We start from the raw sequence: 23056 nt of genomic DNA on the forward strand, positions 1-23056 counted from the left end.
GGCCACCTATGAGGTGAGGTGAGAGCTCCACCTCTAGGCCACCATGCCATTCATTTGTATTTTAACCATGCCACATGATAATTTATCAGCACTTTTCTATCTTCTGGTAGAGGTTCAGAAAATTTACTTAGGAGATGGATATTATTCCGAATGATTCACTTTTAAAAAAAAAAAAAAATACCAAGATGGCAAGAAAATGGCAAGAAAATGGCAAGAAAAACTCCAATTTGTACTTCAATACGAACCAGTTGCCCTTGGCCAAAAAGAAAATCTGATTAGGATGCAAATATTTTTGCTTTGACAGTAATTGCATACACCTGGATGTTGGTTGGCAATGGATTTGCAAGTGCCACAGGACACCGTTGGGTCTGGCGAGCTGGAAGGAGGAACCTCAGCAGACGCACCAATTACTCAACTCAACAGTTCTGTTTACCCGCTTTGGTGACATTGAGGCTAACCTTGGAGTCACCTCCCCCGCTGCCACACTCTCCTTTGTCGTACCACCATTTGTTTTTCAATTTGTCCAAGAGGCCTTGTTCATTCAGTTTTAAAACTGCCAGGTTAACAGCATTTCTTGAAACGATAAAACATATCTTGTAAGAAACTGCATAGCTGTTAAGATGTTAGAAGAAATGAGGATTTTAAAAAAGCTTTTATCTATGGACTAAATAAACCTCTCACTCGCATGCCACAAGATCCCTGTAAAAAAAAAGAGAGAGAGAGAAAGCAAATTTGGGCATTTTTTTTAAAGATCTTGATGGTTTAGCACTCTAATAAAACTATGTGTTCATGTTTTTCCAATATGGTAATTAAGAACAAATATCCAAGTTGAAAACACACACACACACATACACACATTCTATATTAAATCTGAATGTGTGTGTGTGTGTGTGTGTGTATTTTGTTAAGAAAAGGTGAAATGATTTTCTCTGATGCGATCTGGGCTTCTTTTCAATTTCTTAGGAAGCAGTTAAGAGACTTATTGTTACCAGCAACATTTGAGTGTGTTAAAATCCATCAAACTGGAATTGCCTGCTTTTGTACTAGCAGCCGAGTTTATTTTATTGCAGCCAGACATATACATCCTATCTATTGCTAAAATTATATAGGAGGCAAATATCCCGAGAGTTTTATATCATAGGTTCCAGTGTGAAAAAAAGTTAAGCATTCACATCACTCAGTGTGACTTAAAATAGGTTGAATTTTGTATGAATTAATGAACAGAGAGTTAAACTACTTATTATTACATTCTGTTATAGAAGATTTGTCCCTAGTCTAGTGCTTTCCATTAGGAATTCTATCCCAGAATTCTCAGTCAGCATGGCTGTTTTCAACCTAGCTTCATCTTCAAGGGCAGAGTGGCAAAGCAGGCAAGACACTGAGATAGGCTGAAGGTAGTCAGAACTATCGAGAGTCTGATAAATCTAGTTTTTAGCTTTGTGTCTCTTCATGGGTTTAACTCTGTTTGCAAGAAATTCTGAGATTTAATAACCCATTTTATTATCCATTTGCGGATATCAGAGTGTCGGAGCATGAGCTAAATAAAATACAAATCAACAGCAATGATTTGGATTATGTATTATCACAACAATAATCTGTAGAAGTCCTAAGGAGAGATGGTTATCTAAAACTTTATGCCCCAAAAGAAGAACTGGGCACCAGATTCAAAGTTGCATGGCTTTGGAACTGTGAGAAAATAGTGACAATATATAATGTATTGAATTATCCACGCTTTGAACTCAAAAGAGAGGCACTGTATTAATGCTAACTGTTATTTAAGGAGAAAACCTCTGGCAGATCCTAGTTTCATCCAATGGATCTGATTAAGGTATGTGATCCAAAGAGAAAGGAGAAAGATTGGACTGAAATTGTTCATTTGGTTCTTTTCATCCCAGAAGTCATTGCTTCTAAACGAGGGATGTTATGGATTCCAATTAAATGTCTGGATGACAGTACTTTTAATTCTAGCAATTTTCACTCAATCCTTCCAGGATTCTCACTGAAGTGCTACTCTGTGGTGGGAGTTTCAAATTTCAACCTTTTTCTTTCTATTATGCTTAAAATAAACCCCAATATCTATTCTATATGCTATATTTTTCTTTTAAAAATCAACTCTAATTTGAATGGCATTCACAATCCAGTCAGTACACTCATAGATCAATGATCATAGAGAATAATGAAAATTCTGCAAAAGAGAAATCTTTTTTTAAATCTGGCGATTTCCTTTTTTTAGGGATCTGAAATTTTTCTTCCATTAATCCAAAACAGTGTTTGTCAACCCTGGCAATATTCATGTGTGGACTTCAACTCTCAGAATTTCCAAGCAACATACAGCCTTAAAGTTGCAAAAGCTGAAAAATACTGTTCTAAGGGATGCTTTGAATGTAATGCAATGAAATGTTGAATAAGGTTGGAAATCTAGGTATAAATACCAAGAAATTAATTTGATGTCTTCTTACAGTCTCCCACCTTTAGAGGAGTATTATAAGTATAAAATCAAGGACATCTATGCAACAGTACGTGGCATCAAACATGTAGAGTGAAAAGTAGGAAATGAATACATAATATTAAGCTGAGTTCATTCAAAATGCTAAACCTGGGTTGACACAACCCAAGTGTAGTGTTCACAAAATATATAATGATCAGAATAACTACAGTATATCAAAGCTTAGTATGTTGGTGTTGAATGACAAATGAACCCTATTTTTGACAGATCCTAAAAAAGCAGAAATAACAGGTACTGTATATTAATAGAAGTGAATGCTTCTAGAGTGTCCAAATGGATCCTTGTTTTAGGGTCTAGTGGCATGCTAGATTCTTAAATGAACATATATTTTTTCTTTTAATGATCCTGTAATCCTCTGAATCAGGGTGGAGTAGGGGCAATTGAATAGAGCTGAGCATTTACTGGCCAGATGCCCTTCCTCTACGCAGAGTTCACAGCAAATATTTTTTCCTTGTGCCCAGAGAGAGAAATAACTGCTGCTAGAATCAAATTCACAAGTCTCCTGATTGTGAGGTGAAAGCTCCACCTCTAGGCCACCACGCTGCTCTCTTCAATGAACATATAATACTAATTTATAATTGCTGTTGGCATCCCTTGTACATCTTCAAAAGTACAGAGGGCCATGAAATAAGAGAGTGAAGTGCCCAAGACCATTTTGCATCTATATTAGCATTTCTATGGATTTTAAAATTGTTACTAATTCAGTTTTAAATCTATAGAAATGCTACACATACATGCAAAATGATTTTGAATCCATCTTATTATTTTGGATTTTTGGACATTTATGTGTTTTTTTTCCATAGAAATCTGATAGGATTGGCTAGTTATGGTATTTTTTAGAAAAAAGATTGTTTCATATGACATAGAAGTTATGTCATATTTTTTTTTTGTTCTGGAACATTGATTAGTTTGGAAAGATATTCACATCCTTTTTTAACTGGTATATTAACGATTGGAAATTAAAAGGAAGATAACAAATGTGGTTATTGCAAAATACTCTTAAGTCTTATGGGATATTAGAATGAAATATATTCTCAATTATCATTTATTAGTAAGCAGGCAGCCCCTTGATTGGAGACTCCTACTGAAAAGACCTTCACACTGAATATAATATTCTGTTTAGATATTGAAAAATATCACCGATTGAAAAATCAGCATACAGTATAGTTTATTGGATATAAACCATCTACAAGTTACTGGATGCACCTATCTTATGGATATACTTATTAATTCTGATAGTCCAGGTAGTATACTTGATAAGAGGATGTAAATTTGTTCTCTACCCCCCTTCTGAAAAATGATTAGTGCTGTCACATTAAAGTCTCTGCCTGTTAGAATTCTGGATGGAAAAAATATTCTAGATGCTGGATAAAAGGGCAGCAAAAGGGAATAAAAAATGGATAGAATCTTCAATTAAATCAGTTCCCTGAGTATTTAGTGATGTAATCTATTAACTGATAATTGGAAACATTTGTTGGACATAGCAATTTCCCTTTGAATAAAACATACTTATTAAAAAAAGCCATATTCATCTCGGGCAAATTTCATCTTTAACTATTGGAAGAAAAAAGTTTTATTAATAATGAATTTGCAACTGACTTATAACACTGGTATTTTTTTAAAAGGCTGTTTATGAGAGGGTTATTTAGTAGCTGATTAGCCATATCCATAAACAATTTCACAGCAAATAAAGGAAATAATGAAAATAAAAGGTAATGGAAAAATAAATGAGAATTTTAAGCATGTCTATCCTGCAATTAAGCTTAAACTGGTTAAACAATCTAACCACATTGCATTCCTTATTACATATAGTAGGCCATGTAAAAAACATATTCATTTCACACTGCTTTTAAATAGCTGTGAATATGCAAAATAAAGAGATAAAATAAGAAAGTTCTGACCACTTTTTAATGGGCCAACATTTAACATGTTCTATATAGAAAGTTTTTTAAAAGGTTTACCCCCAAAAATCATATTTCTGCTATTTTCTTCAGAGCTCTCTAAATAGTTTTTCCAGAAAGATACAGCCCTGCTTAATCGTATTTTGTAATCTAGAACATTGTTGCTCAACCTTAACATCTTTAAGACATATGGACTTCAACTCCAAGAATTTCCTGGCCAGTCAACTGGCTGGGGAATTCTGGGAGTTCTAACCCATACATTTTATAGTTGTTGACATTGAGAAACACTGTTCTAGATTCCATATTCATTCATCCTCCTTGCACAGAACTTATCAGAAAAGACAACCCTGTTTCCTTGAATTGAAATGTTAGGGAAACTCCATGCAGTTTATCTCACTGAACATTATAAGATAGTAGTAAAATAAATGTCCTATCTTCATAACGCATGGATGCCTTATTGCAGTGATGGCGAACCTTTTAGAGACCAAGTGCCCCCAAACCACCCCCCAACCCGTCCCCGCTCCGCCGTGCCTGCTGGGCCACCCACCACCTCCACGGCCCGCCACAGATCACCCAGGCAGCCCAGCAGCGCCATGGCAGCCACGCCCTCCACCCATGCCCCACAGCATCATCTGTGCACGACGGGGCGTAAGGGTGGAGTCTTGTCCCCACTGTCTGGCTACCATGTCCTTGGCTGCGCTGCTTCGCGTGGGCTGCGCCCCGGGGCAACTGTCCTCTGGGAGGGCTGCTAGTAAGGAGGGAGCCATGGGGAGGTGGGGCTGGAGTGACGGTGCATGTGCCCACAGAGAGGGCTCCAAGTGCCGCCTCTGGCACGCATGCCACAGGTTCGCCACCACTGCCTTATTGCATTGTACTAGCAATAAACCATTGAGCTCTGTTTGACCAAGTCTTTAGTAAATAATCTGGAATTTCTTTTACAATTTAGTTCCAGGTAACATATGTCAAATCACTTAGCACTGCATTTTCACAATCATGCTTTAACCAGATTTTTAAATATAAAATTAGAAATATTATTCAATTACTATGTAGAAATGTATTCCTTGCCTTATGAATAGCCACTTATCAACCATTCAAACTTATGCCGGACCTCCCAAAAGCTACTTATGACCCTGTTTCAAAGTTTTGGCAGCTGCAGCACCCCAGCAATCATTCGCCCCTAGGATGCTGTAGTGCCTATCCCTCCCTATGACTCTCCCCACATCGGGCAATGTGTCCTCTGAGACTTTGGGTCTGCCTCTCCCCAACTAGGTCCCTGGAGGCCATGGGCCTGGTCCCAACCCAGCCACTCTGGGGAACTTCAAAGGCTACGGATACACGTGAAGATGTTGCAACTTGCCGGATTCTGACTGCTCCTCAGCCAGCTCCAATCCCAGAAGCACCCCACTTACCTTTCTGTTTTTCTGTAGCTTCTGACAGAAGGGCCCAGCTGGTACTTTTCTCACAATCTTTTGGAATGCTTCTGTTTTTTTTAAAAGAGGCTCCTCCCCAAGGTATCCATGCTCCACTTAATGACCTGCACAGTTGCTTAATGATTGCAATAGTGAGACCGGGGCAGGAATTATTAAGTGAGGTGATCATATGTGCACCTCACTTAATGACCAGGCTCCATTACAGTCATAACTCAAGGACTACCTGTTCAGCCATCCTAATCTTACAGAACTTTGTCACAGAAGATGGAAAAAAATCACATCAATTATAATCACACAATCACACAAATCACATCAAATATAATCACACAATTATAATCACAGAATCAAGCTCATTCCATCTGTCTCTATTCCAAACAAGATACTGTTAGTTGAATCACACTCTGTCCATGGTCAAACTATTCCCCTGAGCCTGGACAGATGAAAGTGGATCCCTTTTGTCTTGCCTCTTCAGTGATAGCAATAAACCTGACTGCAATATTTGGTTGGGAAAAGGCTGTTTTTGTCAGCTAAATGACTGTAGAATTTATCTAGAAATGGAATAATAGCAGGGCAAGATGCAGCCTTGTTTAATTCTCTTAAACTGAGGAGTTCTTCAGTCAAAGAACTGCCCTTCCACATTACATCTTATCTTAAGATTAGAGTTGTCTTACATCTCATAGATAAAAATAAGCCATCATCAACTTCTGAAGTCCTCCCACAATTTGCTTCTAGCGATATTATCAACTGCTTGCTTAAAATCAATAAATAGTACAAGGTAGGTTTTGCAATATATTTCTCCATTTAAGAATTGAAGAATTCAGCCTTCCCTGAAGCCAACTTTGTGGAATATTTCCTGTCTCTATTCAGTATGTAATTTTCAGTATTGGTATCTTACTTTTAAACATAAAGTTACACTTTATAATTTACTGATAGTACTTAATATTTAATGATCAAGGAGACCTTTCCTTCTTAAAGGTTGACAACTTGACACTATGTCAATCTATCTGGAAACAAAGATCACAAGGATTACAGGAATGTTATTTTATTGTTGTAGGGTATAACAACAGAATCTTAAAAGCCTGTTCCTTGCCAACAGAATCACAACATGGTTATTTTGATTTCTCTCTGAAACTCTTCCTCTTTCCCAGAACTGAGTTCAAGTTTATCTTCCCTGCATACTTTCACCAATGTTATCTCCACACCTCTCTACATCTACATCAGTAAATAAGGAGACCAAAGTTGGGTATCACTGTCTAGTTTGTTTTTAATTAAATCTGGAGGAATCATGTATATTCCTAATGCATTTCCAAATTTCAGCTGATCATTTTCTTTACCAATCTAAAGGTTGCACTGCAGCCAGTGCAGAAGTCCAAAATGTTCTTTTTTCAAGGCCAATTATATTGGCCTTCTAGGCAGCAGTTATATTGGCATAAAGTTCACAGAAACATTCTTGGCAGGTATCAAACTCCCAAGTAGAAGTATTGCTTGATTTAGCTGTTGATTTCATCATGCCATTATACCATCTCTAGTCAGCTGTTTATAAAAAAAATATTGCATTGTAAAACTGTCTGGACAGGTACCTCTGTAGGGTTTTGTTTTGGGGATATCTGATTACCAAGTCTCTCTTGGAATTATCAATAGGAATTATCTGGTCACACCTTGAATTTAAACACAGGGCCTTTAATTCTTAATTGACTTTTGTAGTGACTAGCAATAGTTGGAGATGTTATACCAAACTATTTGCTCTGCACTGGTTATCTATAATAAATGAATTAATGCACCTAATTTACTCTGAGCTAAAGCTCCCTCTCATAAAAATATGAATTTTATTTATCTACCTGAAACATAGGACTCCAACTTCCATTTTCAGTTCAAGCTGTGCTTCCCTTAATTCCAAGAAAAATGATAGGTGATCACTATCAAAATGGCAATTGATCTTAGTCTAGGAACTGCAATAACATAAAGAAAAGAACAACATACTCTAAATGCTAAATGTTTGCCCAATATGCATATTCTCCAGGATTATGGCTCTACTTAGGAACAATAGCTCCAAACTATTATATGCCTTAGAGTTCAGGACTCCATAATTAAAGTCTTTAAAACAACACTTCATCAGATTGTTTAGATTAGGGAGGCACTTATGGAATATTGTGTAGAAAACCTCATCATTTTGATCTCCTCTGGCATTAAAACTGTCTTCAACAATTCTATGCACCCCTGTTTTGATAGGCTTTGGGCAAGAAAATACAGCAGAATAAAGGATTTGATGGAATTTCTACCATGTCCAGTTCTTATTTCATAAAGTATGAGGTGTTAAGTAAAACATTGGAGCAGGGTAGCAAAAAGAGCCAAATAGTTAGGATTTTTCATATTTTTCCTATCTTAGCACAAATTAAGGAAGCACCATATAATTCAATTAGGCTGATCTATAGGCCTATATTCCATCGTGATTCTTCTAATATTTTTGCCTCAGTTCATCTCAGAATAGGTAGAACAGACTCAAGATTAGTGGCAAGGGAGGCTCAGCAGATATTTTTATCCTTTTAAAATATGATAGAGAGATTGGGAATAGATAGAAATTCATAGAGGAAATAGCGGGCAATTAAATTTCATTTTTGATGTGTGCCGTTGTGCCCACAGTAAAAAAAATGACAATAAAGCTTATCTTATCTTATCTTCAATTATGTATTTATTGCACCAATGGGGAAAACAATCTAAAATTTCTAATAATTTTCTCCTCACTGATACTTGCCCAAACATTTGCTGAATTACAAACATAATCTAAAATGAGTAGTAGTGAATAAACAATATCAGCTGTATGAAATATGCTCACTCACTCACTCACTCACAATTAGAGCCACCTGAACCATATACAGCAATGCATATTTCTTAAATATTAGGGATTAGACTGAATAAACCTGACTAGTAAAATGGCAGCCAATCAAGAGACACGGTATTCCCAGTGCAAGCTACACAATAGATAGACAAATAACTATTTTGTATTTATTTAGTAAAAAGCAAAATTGTACAGAAGTTCAAAAGTGCTTAGAGAGGTCCAAGGATGCAGAATGGCCGTGAAATATAAGGATATTTACAATCTCAAGATTGGCTATGATATTCATTCTACTGTGAAGCTGAATGATGACTTTAGCAGAATCCTTCTTCTCCTTCTCATAAATTATCAAATGACTCACTGTAAAATTACTATTAAACCAGACTATTTCTGGCTAAAGAGCTGTTCTCATGAGAGTGAAGCAATTCGCAAGAGGGCACTGAAAGATAAGTACAATGGGGTAGTTCAGTGTAAAAACAAGATATATTTCTAACTCTTCATTATCCTATAGTTTTGAAAAAAAACCCACATCCTTCCTTATGCCAAGCCAAATGGCTTTTTTTATTATAATAAATTCTCTTTGCAATAATAAAAGAATTCATAGCGGCAAAAATCCTGAGCCTATGCATTAGCTACCAATTATTATCTTCCAAGTGTTTGCATTTGCTTGATACTTTTCCATTTATAACAATGTTTTCAATGGCCTTGTGCTGGAAATCTAGCTTTACTGAATTTAGGAACTTCTCATGCATCTTTATTTTAAATCATTGCTTCCAGTTACCAAAGTTCCAAGAGATTCACAATCCTCTCTACTTCCTCTAAAGTATTTGTCTTCATTTTACTAGAATTATTGATGATGATGAACGTCTAAGAAGCTGAACAGGGGAACCACAGAGAAATAGAGAAAATGAATGGCTGTGCCCTTAAGCAATGACGAAAATTGTCCAATCATTACACTACTTAATGTCCTACAGCAAAACCTTCAGTAAATATATAGACATTTTTTTTCTTGAATTCAGAAAAATGATACCTGAGTTGCATTTACAGAACACAAGTAAGTTAGTTACTAGATTAACCCATTTTTCTGGGTTTTCTGAATACTGTTTTTTTGCATTGACATAATATAGTGAATAATGAATGTGCAAAGAGGCAAATCTGCATAACCTAAAAAATCCTGATCAAATGTAAATCTAGCCAGACTCAGCCTACTTTGCCAATGAAGCTGCTACATCTTCAACTGAGCTGGGAAAACATACATTATGCTGTCATTGTTTGTATTAAGTCGTTGCAGGTGAGATTAACAGATGGTCTGCAGTCACAATGCAGTCCTCCCCATTAAAAAAATGGACTGTGGGAGCTGCCAAGACTGGGGATGGTGGTGGTGGAAGATTTACTTGTTAGAGGCTTGGCAAAAGGGACAGACAACACAATCAGTTGTCTTCTTCTTTTTGTTTGCCTTCCACTGCTGATCCCTTGTTTTAGGCAGCACCTTAGACAGTTTCAAGAGGACAGTGTTGGGTTGCTCATTGAAGTAGTAGTAGTAGTAGTAGTAGTAGTAGTAGTAGTAGTAGTAGTAGTAGTAATAATAATAATAATAATAATAATAATAATAATAATAATAATAATATAGTGGATGTGGAAGTGGAAGTGCCTGGAGACAGCAGAATAGACGAGAAAGAACTGGAGAATATAACAAAATACAAAGACCTACAAATAGAAATAGAAAGACTGTGGCAAAAGCAAGCAAGGGTAGTACCAATAGTAATAGGCGCCTTGGGTGCAATCCCAAAACAAATGGAGCACCACTTGAACACCATTGGCATTGACAAATTCGCCATTAGTCAATTGCAAAAGACGGCCTTACTAGGAACTGCTTCCATCCTGCGACGATATCTGTAATACCATCAAACATCCACATCTGCCTATCCCAGGTCCTTGGTAAGGACTCGCTAGGTAGACAAAATGCCAAATCCAGTCTGAACATCTGGCTGACTGTGCGATGATCCTCAATAATAATAATAATAATTAGTGTTGGAAGCAACCTTGGAGGTCTTCTAGTACAACCTCCTGCTCAAAAAGGAAATCCTATACCATTTCAGACAAAACTTCCTATGTTGGAGCATTCACAACTTCTGGAAGCAGGTTGTTCCACTGATCAATTGTTCTAACTGTAAGAAAATTTCTTCTTAGTTCTAGGTTGCTTTTCTCCTTCATCCATTGCTTCTTGTCCTGCCTTCAGGTGCTTTGGAGAATAGCCTCACTCTCTGTTCTTTGTGGCAACCACTGAGATATTGGAACACTGCTATCACGTCAATCCTAGTCCTTCTCCTCACTAAAGTAGACATACCCAATTCCAGCAACCGTTCCTTATATGTTTTAGCTTCCAGTTCCCTAAACATTTTTGTTGCTCTTTTCTGTTCTCATAGATGGCAATGTCTGCTTTTATGAGATCTGTCCACATTTGATAGTAGATGATGTTGATGGCTCCTAAGATGTTCCCATCTTAAATGCCTTATCCAATTGCATTCTGCTACATATTCCAAATGTGCTGTCCTACAACTGGCCCCAGAATGCTAATAAGGGGGCAGTTTTGGACAGCTTGGTGCACATGCTTGGCCCCTGGAAAACAAGGGTATTGAAGCATGCCACCATGCCCAGCTCCTAGAGCTATTGTTGGGTTTCTACGATGGTACGCCAGGGGTCTGTACTGGTCTATTTCACTCTGAATGGGACAAATGTTGCAGATGGCATGGATAGCCCAATCCAGGAGAAGGAGCTCCCTTAAATCCCATTGCCCCATAAATCAAAATAAACTTGATATCAGAGCAGAAATGTCAAAATTGAAAACTGACATTCTGAGAATCAGTGAACTAAAATGATGGAAATGAATCACATCAGAATAAGGGAACATCAAACCTTCTAGTGTGGCCAAGAAATCTTAGAAAAAACAGAAAATCCATCATTATTAGGAAAAACATACCAACTGCAACCCTCCAAATGACAGAAACATCACAATTCTAGTCAAAAGCAAGCTAATCAATCAGCTTGTCAACTCCTTCTTGACATAACATGCACACGCACACACATATACACAAAGATAATGTAATAGTTTTAGGAAATTGCCATTATAAAATTGAAGGGGAAATAGAAGGCTCTAGCCTTTGTTTTAATAAGCAGTCTGCCCCACTCCCCAAATCAATGTTTTAGCAAATACCTTTTTCAAACAATCTAAAAATTGGACATCACTAGCTGGACCAATAGAGTGGCTGAAAAACTTTGGCCTGCAATTCATGATTTCATTACCATAGAAACAAAAATATTCTAAAATTAAAAAAGGAAAAGAAAAAAAAGAGCAATTTTGTCTTTGAATGTGCTGATAGAATTGAAGAAAGATAAAAGGATATTATGATCAAAACTAGTGTAAAACTTCTGCTTTTGCAAATTCAGTTTTATATAGACAAAACAGGTAACCAAGAAGTCGGGTGCCTTTGGGGATCTCCATCTAAAATGAATATTAGCACTTCATAAGCAACATCCACAAATCTTTGCAACAGCATGGACTATTAAGATAGCTCAACCTTCCCTGACTGGGTCTTCCAGTTACGTTTGACTGCAGCATCCAGCATCTCACTCTGATAATTTCCATCTAAAATATCATCCACAGTGAAGTATGTTTGGAAGTATGTTAATTTAGACAACATTCCCTTGAACAAGGCTACAATCCAAACGTTCGAAGATGCAAAAGGGAATTTGGCAGACATATCTTGTACCGACCACAAGAGATACATGATTTCAGTAACGATCAGAGAGCTTTTCAGTTTCAGTCAAAACAGCTTGGAAATAAAACAAAACTACTTCTGAGGGATGGGGGGGTGGGGAGAGCAGCAGTTTAAGCATATTTCCAAGCCAACCCAAATTTGAGAATAGCCCATTACCATCCAGTAAATTCTCAAGGATCTCTCTCTCTCTCTCTCTCTCTCTCTTCCTCTATCTATGTATCTATCTTCTTTCTGTCCTTCTGATTTCATGAACCCACTCACATCTTTCTTTCATATCACCGAACGCCAATATATCATTAATAATTGTATGCAAGGAGGAAAAAAAAAGAGCAGGACATTTCTCCCTCTACTCTTGAATAGTAGTAATTTTGCAGAAAAAAGGCCAGGGGCCTTCCCCCCCCCCTCCACTGTATCCACTCTGCCAGGCCCAATGTTTTACAGCACAACAGCAATCACATAGGCTTGAGAAATATGGTTTCTTCAAAGGCTATTAATTTTGCAGAAGCCATTGAGAAAATGGGCTCTTCCAGGATCCAGCTGCAATCTGATTTGTTTTCTAGGAGCAGAGCCAAGTCTGAGAGAAGGAAGACAACCCAGGGCTGAAGAGGGAAGAGAAGAAAGCTTCTATTGCAGTGGTTCTCAACCTTTTTAATGCCGTGACCCCAACCAGTCGTAAGTCAAGGACTAAACCGGTCGTAAGTCAAGGACTAAACCGGTCGTAAGTCAAGGACTTTCCCTGCCCGGGAGCGCCGCGCATGCATGGTTCCGCCCCCTGCGCCGGCCGAGGCATAGCTGGCAAGCGGCAGAGACGGAGCAGGCCAACTACCAGCTGGCCCAGCCCAAGGGAGGTAAGGCACCCGCCGGAAAAGGGGAAAAAAATGGCGGACAAAAAAAATGGCGGACAAAAAATGGCAGACAGCCTTGCTTGGCGACCCCCATGAAATGGTCGATCGACCCCAAATGGGGTCCCGACCCACAGGTTGAGAACCACTGTTCTATTGCCACTACAGCCCCAAAGTATGGTTTCTAGATTCAGTAAGGAACTTGTCTCTTGCTGGGCCTTTTGTTCGATTGGAAGCCTGTCCTCATGAACAGTTTATTTTTTAAATATTTCTTTATGTACATTTTAATTTCTATTTGAATTTATCTGCCACTTTCCATAAACAGTAAATAATGCAGTGGGATTATATTACATACCTGTTTTCAACAGTTATTTTTGAATCCTGCAGGGATAAAAATTGCATGGTGTGAACTATTTTATTGTGCCATGTTTTTCTTGCTTTGCATAAATGAAACCGAGGGACTGGGGATTTTTTTGCAGCTGAACTATAAGAGAATTACTACATTTTTCTTGTAACCTGAAACTATCCAAAGCTTTTTCTGTTGTCATTATTCAGAACGCTTTGTAGGTTATTTCATTTTTAAACACAAATCAAAGAAAAAATGATTGTTTTTATTTGCAAATCTAACCGGCTTGCATATGAAAACAAACAGGCTCAGCATCATCTGAATCATGTTTTGTTCTAAGTTATCCTCCTTTTCTTTCCAGTGGGACTTATTCTCCACCTCAACTGCATGTGCTCAATCGTATGAGAATAAATTACACTGAAGAGAATGGGACCTACTTTAGAATAAACTGAAATAGGGATTCCACTTCAATATATTTAATATTCTCATTTGGAAAAGTTTTTTTTTGTTTGAATGAATCTATATGTTATACTGTTAGTCCTTGACTTACACCCATTTGTTTAGTGACTGTTCAAAGTTACAACAGCACTGAAAAATGTGACTTATGGCTGTTACAGCATCCCTATGATCAGGTGTTCAAAATTCTGGCTTTTGGCAATTGGCATGCATTTATAACGATTGCAGTGTCCCGGGGCCATGTGACTACTATTTGTTTGTTTGTTTATTTATTTATTTGACTGCCTATCTTACCCCAAGGTAACTCTGGGTGGTTTACAATATTGAAAAGATAAATTTTTACAAAACCTATACACCATAGGTCCCCAACCTTCCTGGCACCAGGGACTGGTTCTGTGGAGAGAGGTTTTTCTGCAGACTGGAGGGGGTGTGGTTTTGTGTGCTGCCTGTATCTCATGGATGGGGCTTTGCTTGTTTGTGCGAACCAGTTGCTGGCATGCTGCGGCCCGGTACTGGTCCATGGACCGGGGGTTGGGTACCCTTGCTATACACAATAGGAACTAAGTACAGTGGTACCTTTGGTCCTCAGCTGCTATGAAACTCATCAAATTTGGTTCCCAATGCATTTTGAAAATTTTGTCCTGGTACTCATCGTTCATTTGGTACTCAATGCACGAGCTAGAACTTGTCGGTGTCAGCTGCCTTATGACTCACCATATTATTCCTTATGGGAAAAATTTGTCTGGTACTCATTGTTTTTGGTACTCATCATGCCTCCCAGAACCAATTAACGATGAGTAGCAAGGTACACTGTAATAAAAAGATAAATGCTACCTTCTGACAAGCACAGTCAATGTCACTTAGCAGCTGTGTTACTAACTTAACAACTGCTGTGATTCACTTATCAACTATGGCAGAAAGGGTTGTAAAATGAGGCAAAACTCACTTAACAACTGTCTTCATAGCAATAGGAATTTTGGGCTCAATTGGGGTTGTATGTTGAGGACTACTGGGACTTCATAACTACCCATGCTGCATTATGTACTGCAATATTAAGAGTTTCAAATACTTTTCAGACCATTTTCATAAGCCCATAATTCCACAAGCCGTTCTCATGTGATAACTTCCCTTTTTTAATGAAATTTTGCAATTTTTGTTTTAAAAAGCCATTGTGCGTAAACATCAGGTCTTGGGCTTTTGTTTTTAAAAAGACTTGGAAGCAGTGTTCAGACAGTATGGTTTTTACATGGCCTTGGCTGATAAACACTGATTGTCACTGTTTAATGGATTTTGCTAGGAGCAACTGTTACCTCCTGGACGATCGAAAATATGAAATGGAAAAAGAAAAAAAGAACATACCATGTTCACAGAACAACACAAAAAGAACTATATCAGGGACATCAGGGAAGGTGGAATACTATAACAACACATTTTATATTGTTATATTATTCCACCCACCTTAATGAAGAACCCTTTGGTGTGGCTACTCCGTAGCCTTTCGAGTCCAGGTTTCCTCCCACTTTCATGGTGTCACATGGCTTTCGCTGCTCAATGTATTCATTCATGGTGGATTCCAGGAGGAAGGCAAACTTGCCCTTGGACTTGCGAACGCGGGCAACGCCCTCTGCTGTGGTCCTAGCGAAGACGGATGGGTCTGTTGTGCTCATGTATGCCCACATCTTTTCATATACTGCTATTTTAGATCTCTGAAGGAAATTAAAAGGAAGTTAGATGCAACAAAGGAACAAGAGCCCTGCAAAACCTGGTTTGCAACCTCAAATACATCAAGAGTCATTTTGTGGCTCCACAATAGGAAATAGGTTTCTTTTGATAGAATGGGATGCTTTCATTGAAAGGAGACTGCAGTTTTGACAGGCATACAGCTAACAGATTTATATGTTTTATGCCCAGTTCTTGAAGTCATTTAAAGATATAATCCAGAACAAATAGAAAAAAATATATATGAGTCCATAGAAAGTAACTAGATGTACAAATTAATAGCAGAAAAATCTATTGAGTACTAAGTCTACTTTCTAAAACTAATGATTCAATACAAAATAAAACATTTTGTTCAATCTTTGGCTTAGAATAGAGTGAATTACTATTTTTGCAGATGATTTTTTTTTTTAAAAAAAGTAGAACAGTTAATATCTACAGAGCCTAAAACTATCCAGTGCAAGATTGTTCCTATTTCTTTATTATTTGCATACATTTAGGAGGAAGTTCTTGGATTAATTGCTTGGGACCAGTAAATCCAAAGCCTGTTATTATTATATTGTTTTCAATGTGATCAGACCTGCTTTTGTACTTAAAGCAAGTCAAAGAATAACTTATAGTTGAAATTCATGTATGAACTGTCCAGCTGTATGCTTAAAATATTTGTTTGATCGACTAGCTTCAGAGTAAGTTATTAAAAAAGTCTACTTATGACATTTCTAGATCTAGCTCTGATTTCTACAATGAATGGAAGAAAAAGTAACATTGGGAACCCCATAAAAATATTTTTAATAAAGACAATTGAATGCACTAGATATAATTGTATTTAAGCTTTCTGCCTAAAAAGGCCATTGCATGAATATATGAGAGCATCCACAAAAATACTGAAATAACTGTTATAAAATAACCACATACCTGTATCATAATTAATCTGTTATTACAATGGATTCTACCCCTTTCTTTTGAAATAGCTACCCTATTACACTATCTGTTACTACAATGTTAAATTAAAAACCAACAATGAAATTATTATTTATTGATTGATAAATTGTTTATTTATCATATTTGTATAGGAGCCCATCTCACAAAATGCAGCTCTGTGTGGCTATACTGAAATTGTTCAAGTAAGAGGTAAAAGAAAGATACACTTTACAAAAATGAGACAAGTTGGCATAATCTGCCTAGAAGCTTTTTTTTTAAATGACCCATTTAATTTTATTGTTGTTAAGAGACCTTAATACCCCGGGAAATATAATTTCATTGTAGTTCCCTTTTTCAATGGCAAACACATTAAATCTTCAACAGACATTTGTCTGTATCTTATATATAGGGCCTGCCTAAGTGTATGGCCTTGGGTGCAAACATTACATGCAAGTCCTGGCATGCAATGGGATTTCCCTCATTAGTTTCAGTATGTGTGCAATGGGAAACGTCCCACTTTCCTTATTCTTACCTGAAATATTTATTTTAAATAGTTCTAATTTAAATATGACTAATTCTGAATCCAACATTTTGCTTAGCATATCTCCAAGAGTTTCAGTGAACCATATTCAGTTCATATTTTGGACAGACAGCCAAGAATACAAGTGACAACAGACGCCACTGTTTATAAAGTTCTATGTCTCATTGATAGCAGTGAGATTTACAGCATAGCGTTATAGATTTCTATTCAGAAATACTTCACTTGTGTTTAAAGACTGCAGCAATTGATTAATCTTTTGTTTGTCTGTCTCCAGCATGTCTAGAGTCCCCATTTAATGTCAACAAGTGAATACAGCTAAAGAAAAATATGTTTAGATCATATTTGAAAAGATGTTAATGCATGCTTATATCACTGGGACCTAGAAGTACTTAACATTTCTTGTTTCCAAGCTGCTGGAAGATATTTTTATATCTTATAACATAGCAAACAAAATGAAAACAATACAAATGAAACCTTTACAAAAGTAATGTGATTGATCAAACTGCTGGAAACATATCCTATGTATTTTCAATGTAGCTACTTTGTCTCATCCAGTATCTGCACATCGCAAAACTGCATAGTTTTTCATTAAAGTCTGCAACAGAATAAAACAAAAACTAACCTGAAATACACCTTATAACCACAAAAAGCCTATCAAAGCTCCTTGTATTTGAGAAATCTGGTTTGCCATCAGACAGGAAAGAATGCTATTCTGATTCCTCAGATTCTTAAAGCGTTTATCCCAAATGCCAACAAATAGAGCAGTTCTTGTTTTTGATTTTTAAACAAACAACAGCAATGGAATAACTTTAATATTGTATTTGCCACAGAAGCAAAACGGATTAGTTGTAATGGAACATAGTACCAGCAGTATACTGGACAGAGAAACTGAATTTCAGGAAGCATACCAACTTACTCTGAAGAATTCTTTTGTTGAACCAGAGTCCAGAGTCCCATAAGCAATTTCTGTTTGTTTTGCGAGGTCTTCTGCACTTTCTATGGGTGAGACCATTCGCTCAACAGTCAAGAAAGCAGCAAGGTTAGCGGTATATGATGAAATTATGATCAGCGTGAAGAACCACCACACACCTCCAACTATGCGACCTGAGAGGGACCTAAATATGAATAAAATATGTGTATTTTCCTAGAAGGTGCAGCAAAATAAATTATTACAGGAAATGTATTCACCAAATGTATTCACCAAACAAGAATTATTGTGAGTGTCGCACAATAAGTTCATTGTTCTGTTTAATACAATTTCTCTTTATTATCTGATTCACACTCCAGCATGCTGTATGGTGAATGAAGAAAAATCTAATATACTCTGAATAAACATTTAATTATATCTCTTACAAGGAAGAGCTGCTTGCTGCAACATCTAATGAAATGATTTCCAAGCTAAGTAGTGAGAAATCACCTTGGGTATTTATCAATTAGAACATTAATAATAGCAAGAAAGGGTTTTACTAAAACAGTTTCTCACTATTATTTATCATATTGGTACCAAGATTTGCTTACCCAGAAAAAAAAACCTGGATATATGGTAAAAATGAGACCTCAAAGGTCTGGCTTCAGCGGGTCTAGGTATTTTCTTGATTATGTTTAATGTTTTTCCTAAGACTGACTACATGATAATATTTCAGGGAAGGGACTTGGAGCAGGTCCACCCTATCTGATCTAGTGGGATGGACAGATAACCTCAGGGAGAGGTGAATAGCCTGTTCTTGCACCATGTAGGGCTTTAATGGTAATAACCATTGTACCCAGAGGTTTAACTCATGCAACGGGGGTGAAATATGTACAAACCTAGGGGTGCTAACACTGCATGCACTGGTTCACTTCTAGGTGGTTTTCAAGGGCAGCCCCATGTAGAGCGTTTTGCAGTAACCCAAAACACAGTCACTCATGCCTTGGAAGTGACTAAGGCAGGGGTAGGCAATCTTGGTTCTTTTATGACTCGTGTACTTCAACTCCCAGAATTCCTGAGCAGAAGTCCACGAGTCATAAAAGAGCCAAGGTTGCCCACCCCTGGACTAAGGCATGTGAGACTGTGAACAAAATCTCATGAAATGCTGGCTATAGATGATGGGAATTGTCAAGCCTTTTTACAGCAGGACTTGTCTATCACTTATCCATGTACAGGTATGAACAGACTGATAACGAAATGATTCCTTATAGACTTTCCTCCTTACAAAAAATAATGTTGACTAACACAAAATCTTAACCCTCCTCTCCCCAACAAAGCACTATTCTGGATTGATTTTGTAATTTAAACTTTGACAACACAGACCAGCTACTGGATGAAATCTGGTCTATGTGTTCCTGCAAGATTAGTCTCAAGATGGACAATATACAAAACTTCAAGAGTATTTCAAATATATGAGAGAAATCAGCTAAGGGAGAAGAGAATATGAATAAGATGAATCCAAAAGATTAGGAATTATTAAAATAGTATCTATAAGATATAAATCATCCTTTCACTTTGAACTTTTTCATATCTCTTTCTCTTAGTGAGAGGGATATTAAGGAGTGGTTGAAAATTATAAAAATGTCTTTCAGGAGAAATAAATTAACCCGTTGCCAAGATAACCAGAGTAATACTTGGCCGTGCATGCGGATGATGAAAATGTCCATAATAGGGAATAATAGTCTGATTGTCACAGCAAGAGGTTCTGTTCCATCTTTCCTGTTCTATTTGAGTAAGGGCTCTATTTCCTTTCAAAGTGGTGCCTTCAATGATTATGAGTTGTTATGGGGCACCATATTGTCATACCATTGAGTTCATGTGTGTACAGTAATGGAAAGGAAGTGCACAGGTGATTAGTTTTTGATGGGAGAATTCATTAAATCTTTCAATTGCCCTTCCATTGATTTTAATATCATAGTAATGGATTCCAAAATTAATTTTCGTAGTTCTGTGTATTTTGTTTATATTTGACATAGATCCAAACAGAGGAGATGAAACGAAGCAAAATATCTATTCGGCTCTGTTGGCAAGTTTCTAAAGACTAATTAAAAAAACGAACCTGGTTCATTGAAAATTGCTTGTGATTGCCCATTATCTTAGTTACTCTGTGTGAGTACAGATTTTGCCCAAAAATATCAAAATCATTTGGATTCTGACCTATTTGGCATTATGTAGCATAATCCTACACTACAGAATGTGGTTATTTGAACAAAAGTAGAAACTGCTGTATAATCAAGGAAACTAAGTTCTGTCTAACCTAATGTTTCACTAATTTCAGAAGGACTTCAATTAAATTAACATTAACTTAAACACTTAACTTAGTTTCTGATGGGACCTAAATCTACTTCCATCTTTAATTAAACCACACAAAAAGATTTTCAATAAATTTATATATATGAGATGGTAAATTTCTCTCAGCTGAACCCTTCTTACAGGGGTGGTGTTGTGGGGAAAATAGGAGGAAGCTGTATTAGATGTGTTCACCACCTTGAGTTATTTGTAAAAGTAATAAAAGGGGGATACAAATACATAAACAGATAAACAAAATATATTAATTCAGCAATTTATGTTGTATCCAGTGCATTGCTCGCATGAGTACTTTAATTCAAAATGCAGAAAGAGAAATTATACAATAGAACTAAAACACAATTTGAGTAAACTGTGAATGTATTTCCAAATTGCCTTCAAATAATACAGAAACCTCTACCTTTATCACCGACATAAGGGGTCTATATCAGTGATTTTAGGGATACACGTTATCTCCAGAATACACAAATTACCATATGCTTTGAGAAATTATTAAATATCATGTGATCTAGTGAAAAAGGGTTCTTTGTTGTGTGGCCCCTAAACTGAGGGAAAAAAATAATTTACATAATATATTGCAATATTTTTTTAAAAAAAAATCTAAAATAGAAATGCAATATTACAAAGTGGAATTGTCAGGTCCCCAACTCCTTATTGTCTTCCTTGCATATATACTCTTGTGCTTTTGTTTTGGGGCCTGCCATTCTGCTGGGGGGAGGGGGGATATTTTCTTTCGCTTGGGATAACTTTCGCTTTCTGCTTTTCGTCTCCCGCCTCTATCCACTTGAGAAAGGAATGTTTCTCCCTTATCAGGGAGACAGTTACAGAGAAATGAAACTGGAGAAGACCTTGAGATGCACGCCAACTCTGCCAGTTACCCACACATCGTGCCACCTGTGGATTGGCTGGATTTCAGATGGACATTATGACTTTGGTGAGAGGAGGAATATTGCTAGTTTAACCATACCGTTCAAGTAGGATTTTCCCCAGATCTCGCCTTGACTTCCCTACTGTCACTAACCCCTAATAAGAGTTTCCTTTTGAGACAATGCCTATTTCAAGAGTTCTGCTTTCTTGGGTGGTTAGCTGAGATGGGTCCTTACAGGAATATTTCTTTCTTTCTTTTTTTTCATTTTCTTAAAATTATAGCTTGGGCATTTTTTTCCAAACATCTTTTGCAACAGTTCTACCCCCCAAATTGTGAACTGTTTATCCTTGCTCTAAGCTATGAATTTTACAAAGAAATTAAAAAGAAGATCCAAGAATTAGTAATCTATGGAAAGGCAATAATAGCTTGATACATCAAATTGGAAAGTAAGAAAATTACAACTTTATAAACAAAAGAGATAAGAAACTAAGGTTTTCATAAAAACAAAAAAAAAAAATGCCTGTGCTTACATATGGGTATATATTATGACTATCCTTATCCTTACTATATCCTTAGGGATAAAATGCAAACTTAGAAGCAATTTCAGCATTATACCAACCTGGGTGAAATGTCACATCCTTGCTGCATAAAGGCACCCAGGGAAAACCAAAGACTGTTGAAGATGCCAAATTCATTAGGAGGTTGATCACTGGGTCCTTCTCTACCATCTTCTGGCTCTTCTGTATGCCATTCATATGGACTAAACCTGCTCACCAGGAATAGGACAACACTGACTCCAATGTAGGCAAAGACTATGCACATCCAAATTTCATAGGCCAGGGGGTCCAGAAATGAAAAAACTCCTGGTTTAGATTTCTGAGGCTTTTTGATCATAATGGATATGCCAAGACTCATAAAGGGCTTAGAAAAATCGATAACCTCCTCACGTACCAGAGTGATGGTCAGAGGTGCAACTGCAATTTCTGCTTTCTGTAAAAAAAAAAAAAAGAGAGAGAGAGAGAGAGAGAACCCAAACAAATATAGATTAGGGAAACAATAAGACATTATACTTTGCAACAAGTGGATGATACAGGTTTTCATCCATCTAAAATGAACGGCTAACCTAGAGGCTAATGGCAAAAATATGGTGCTGGAGACATTACAATGGAATTAAAGAATGGACATTTGGAAGGAAAAAGTGGTATTATGCCAGGAAGAATTCTAGGCAAAGATAAGCACTCATTTGCAGTTAATTGAGAGGTGTGTATGGTTTTACTCTACTTAAAGATAGGGGCATGTGTAATGTAAATCCACACAGCCTTGTATCCTGAAATATACATTATGCTATATTCTATTAAGTAAAACCATCCTTCTTCAATGTAGGAAACCCTCTAGATAGAAAAATCAACAAGAAGACAGTATAGACCAGTAAAACCAATTTGCAGTGGATCTTCATGATTCCTGGTAAAGGATTTCTTTTGCTCAGCCTAGATATCCAAACACATTTTTAAAGAGAAGAATCAAGGAAGCTACCAGATCTTTCTGAAGACATATGCTCTTCAAAGATCTATAGCAGTGGTGGCGAACTTATGGCACATGTGCCAGAGACGGCACTCAGAGTCCTCTCTGTGGGCATACGTGCC

General features: G+C 37.0%; 1 protein-coding gene across 1 annotated transcript in view; it reads right to left on the reverse strand.

The window, feature by feature from the left end:
* Positions 1-23056, reverse strand: part of GRIA4 (glutamate ionotropic receptor AMPA type subunit 4) — a gene marked incomplete at its 5' end in the record, with an annotated part of 70656 nt that overhangs the window by 15304 nt on the left and 32296 nt on the right. The window contains 3 exons of the mRNA XM_029285582.1: positions 15552-15799; positions 18188-18386; positions 22033-22403. Coding sequence (XP_029141415.1) covers positions 15552-15799; positions 18188-18386; positions 22033-22403 — 818 coding nt within the window. The remainder of the gene's footprint in view (positions 1-15551; positions 15800-18187; positions 18387-22032; positions 22404-23056) is intronic.

Source organism: Protobothrops mucrosquamatus, unplaced genomic scaffold (assembly GCF_001527695.2).
Source record: "Protobothrops mucrosquamatus isolate PMUCROS unplaced genomic scaffold, P.Mucros_1.0 scaffold1885, whole genome shotgun sequence".
NCBI lineage: Eukaryota > Metazoa > Chordata > Lepidosauria > Squamata > Viperidae > Protobothrops > Protobothrops mucrosquamatus.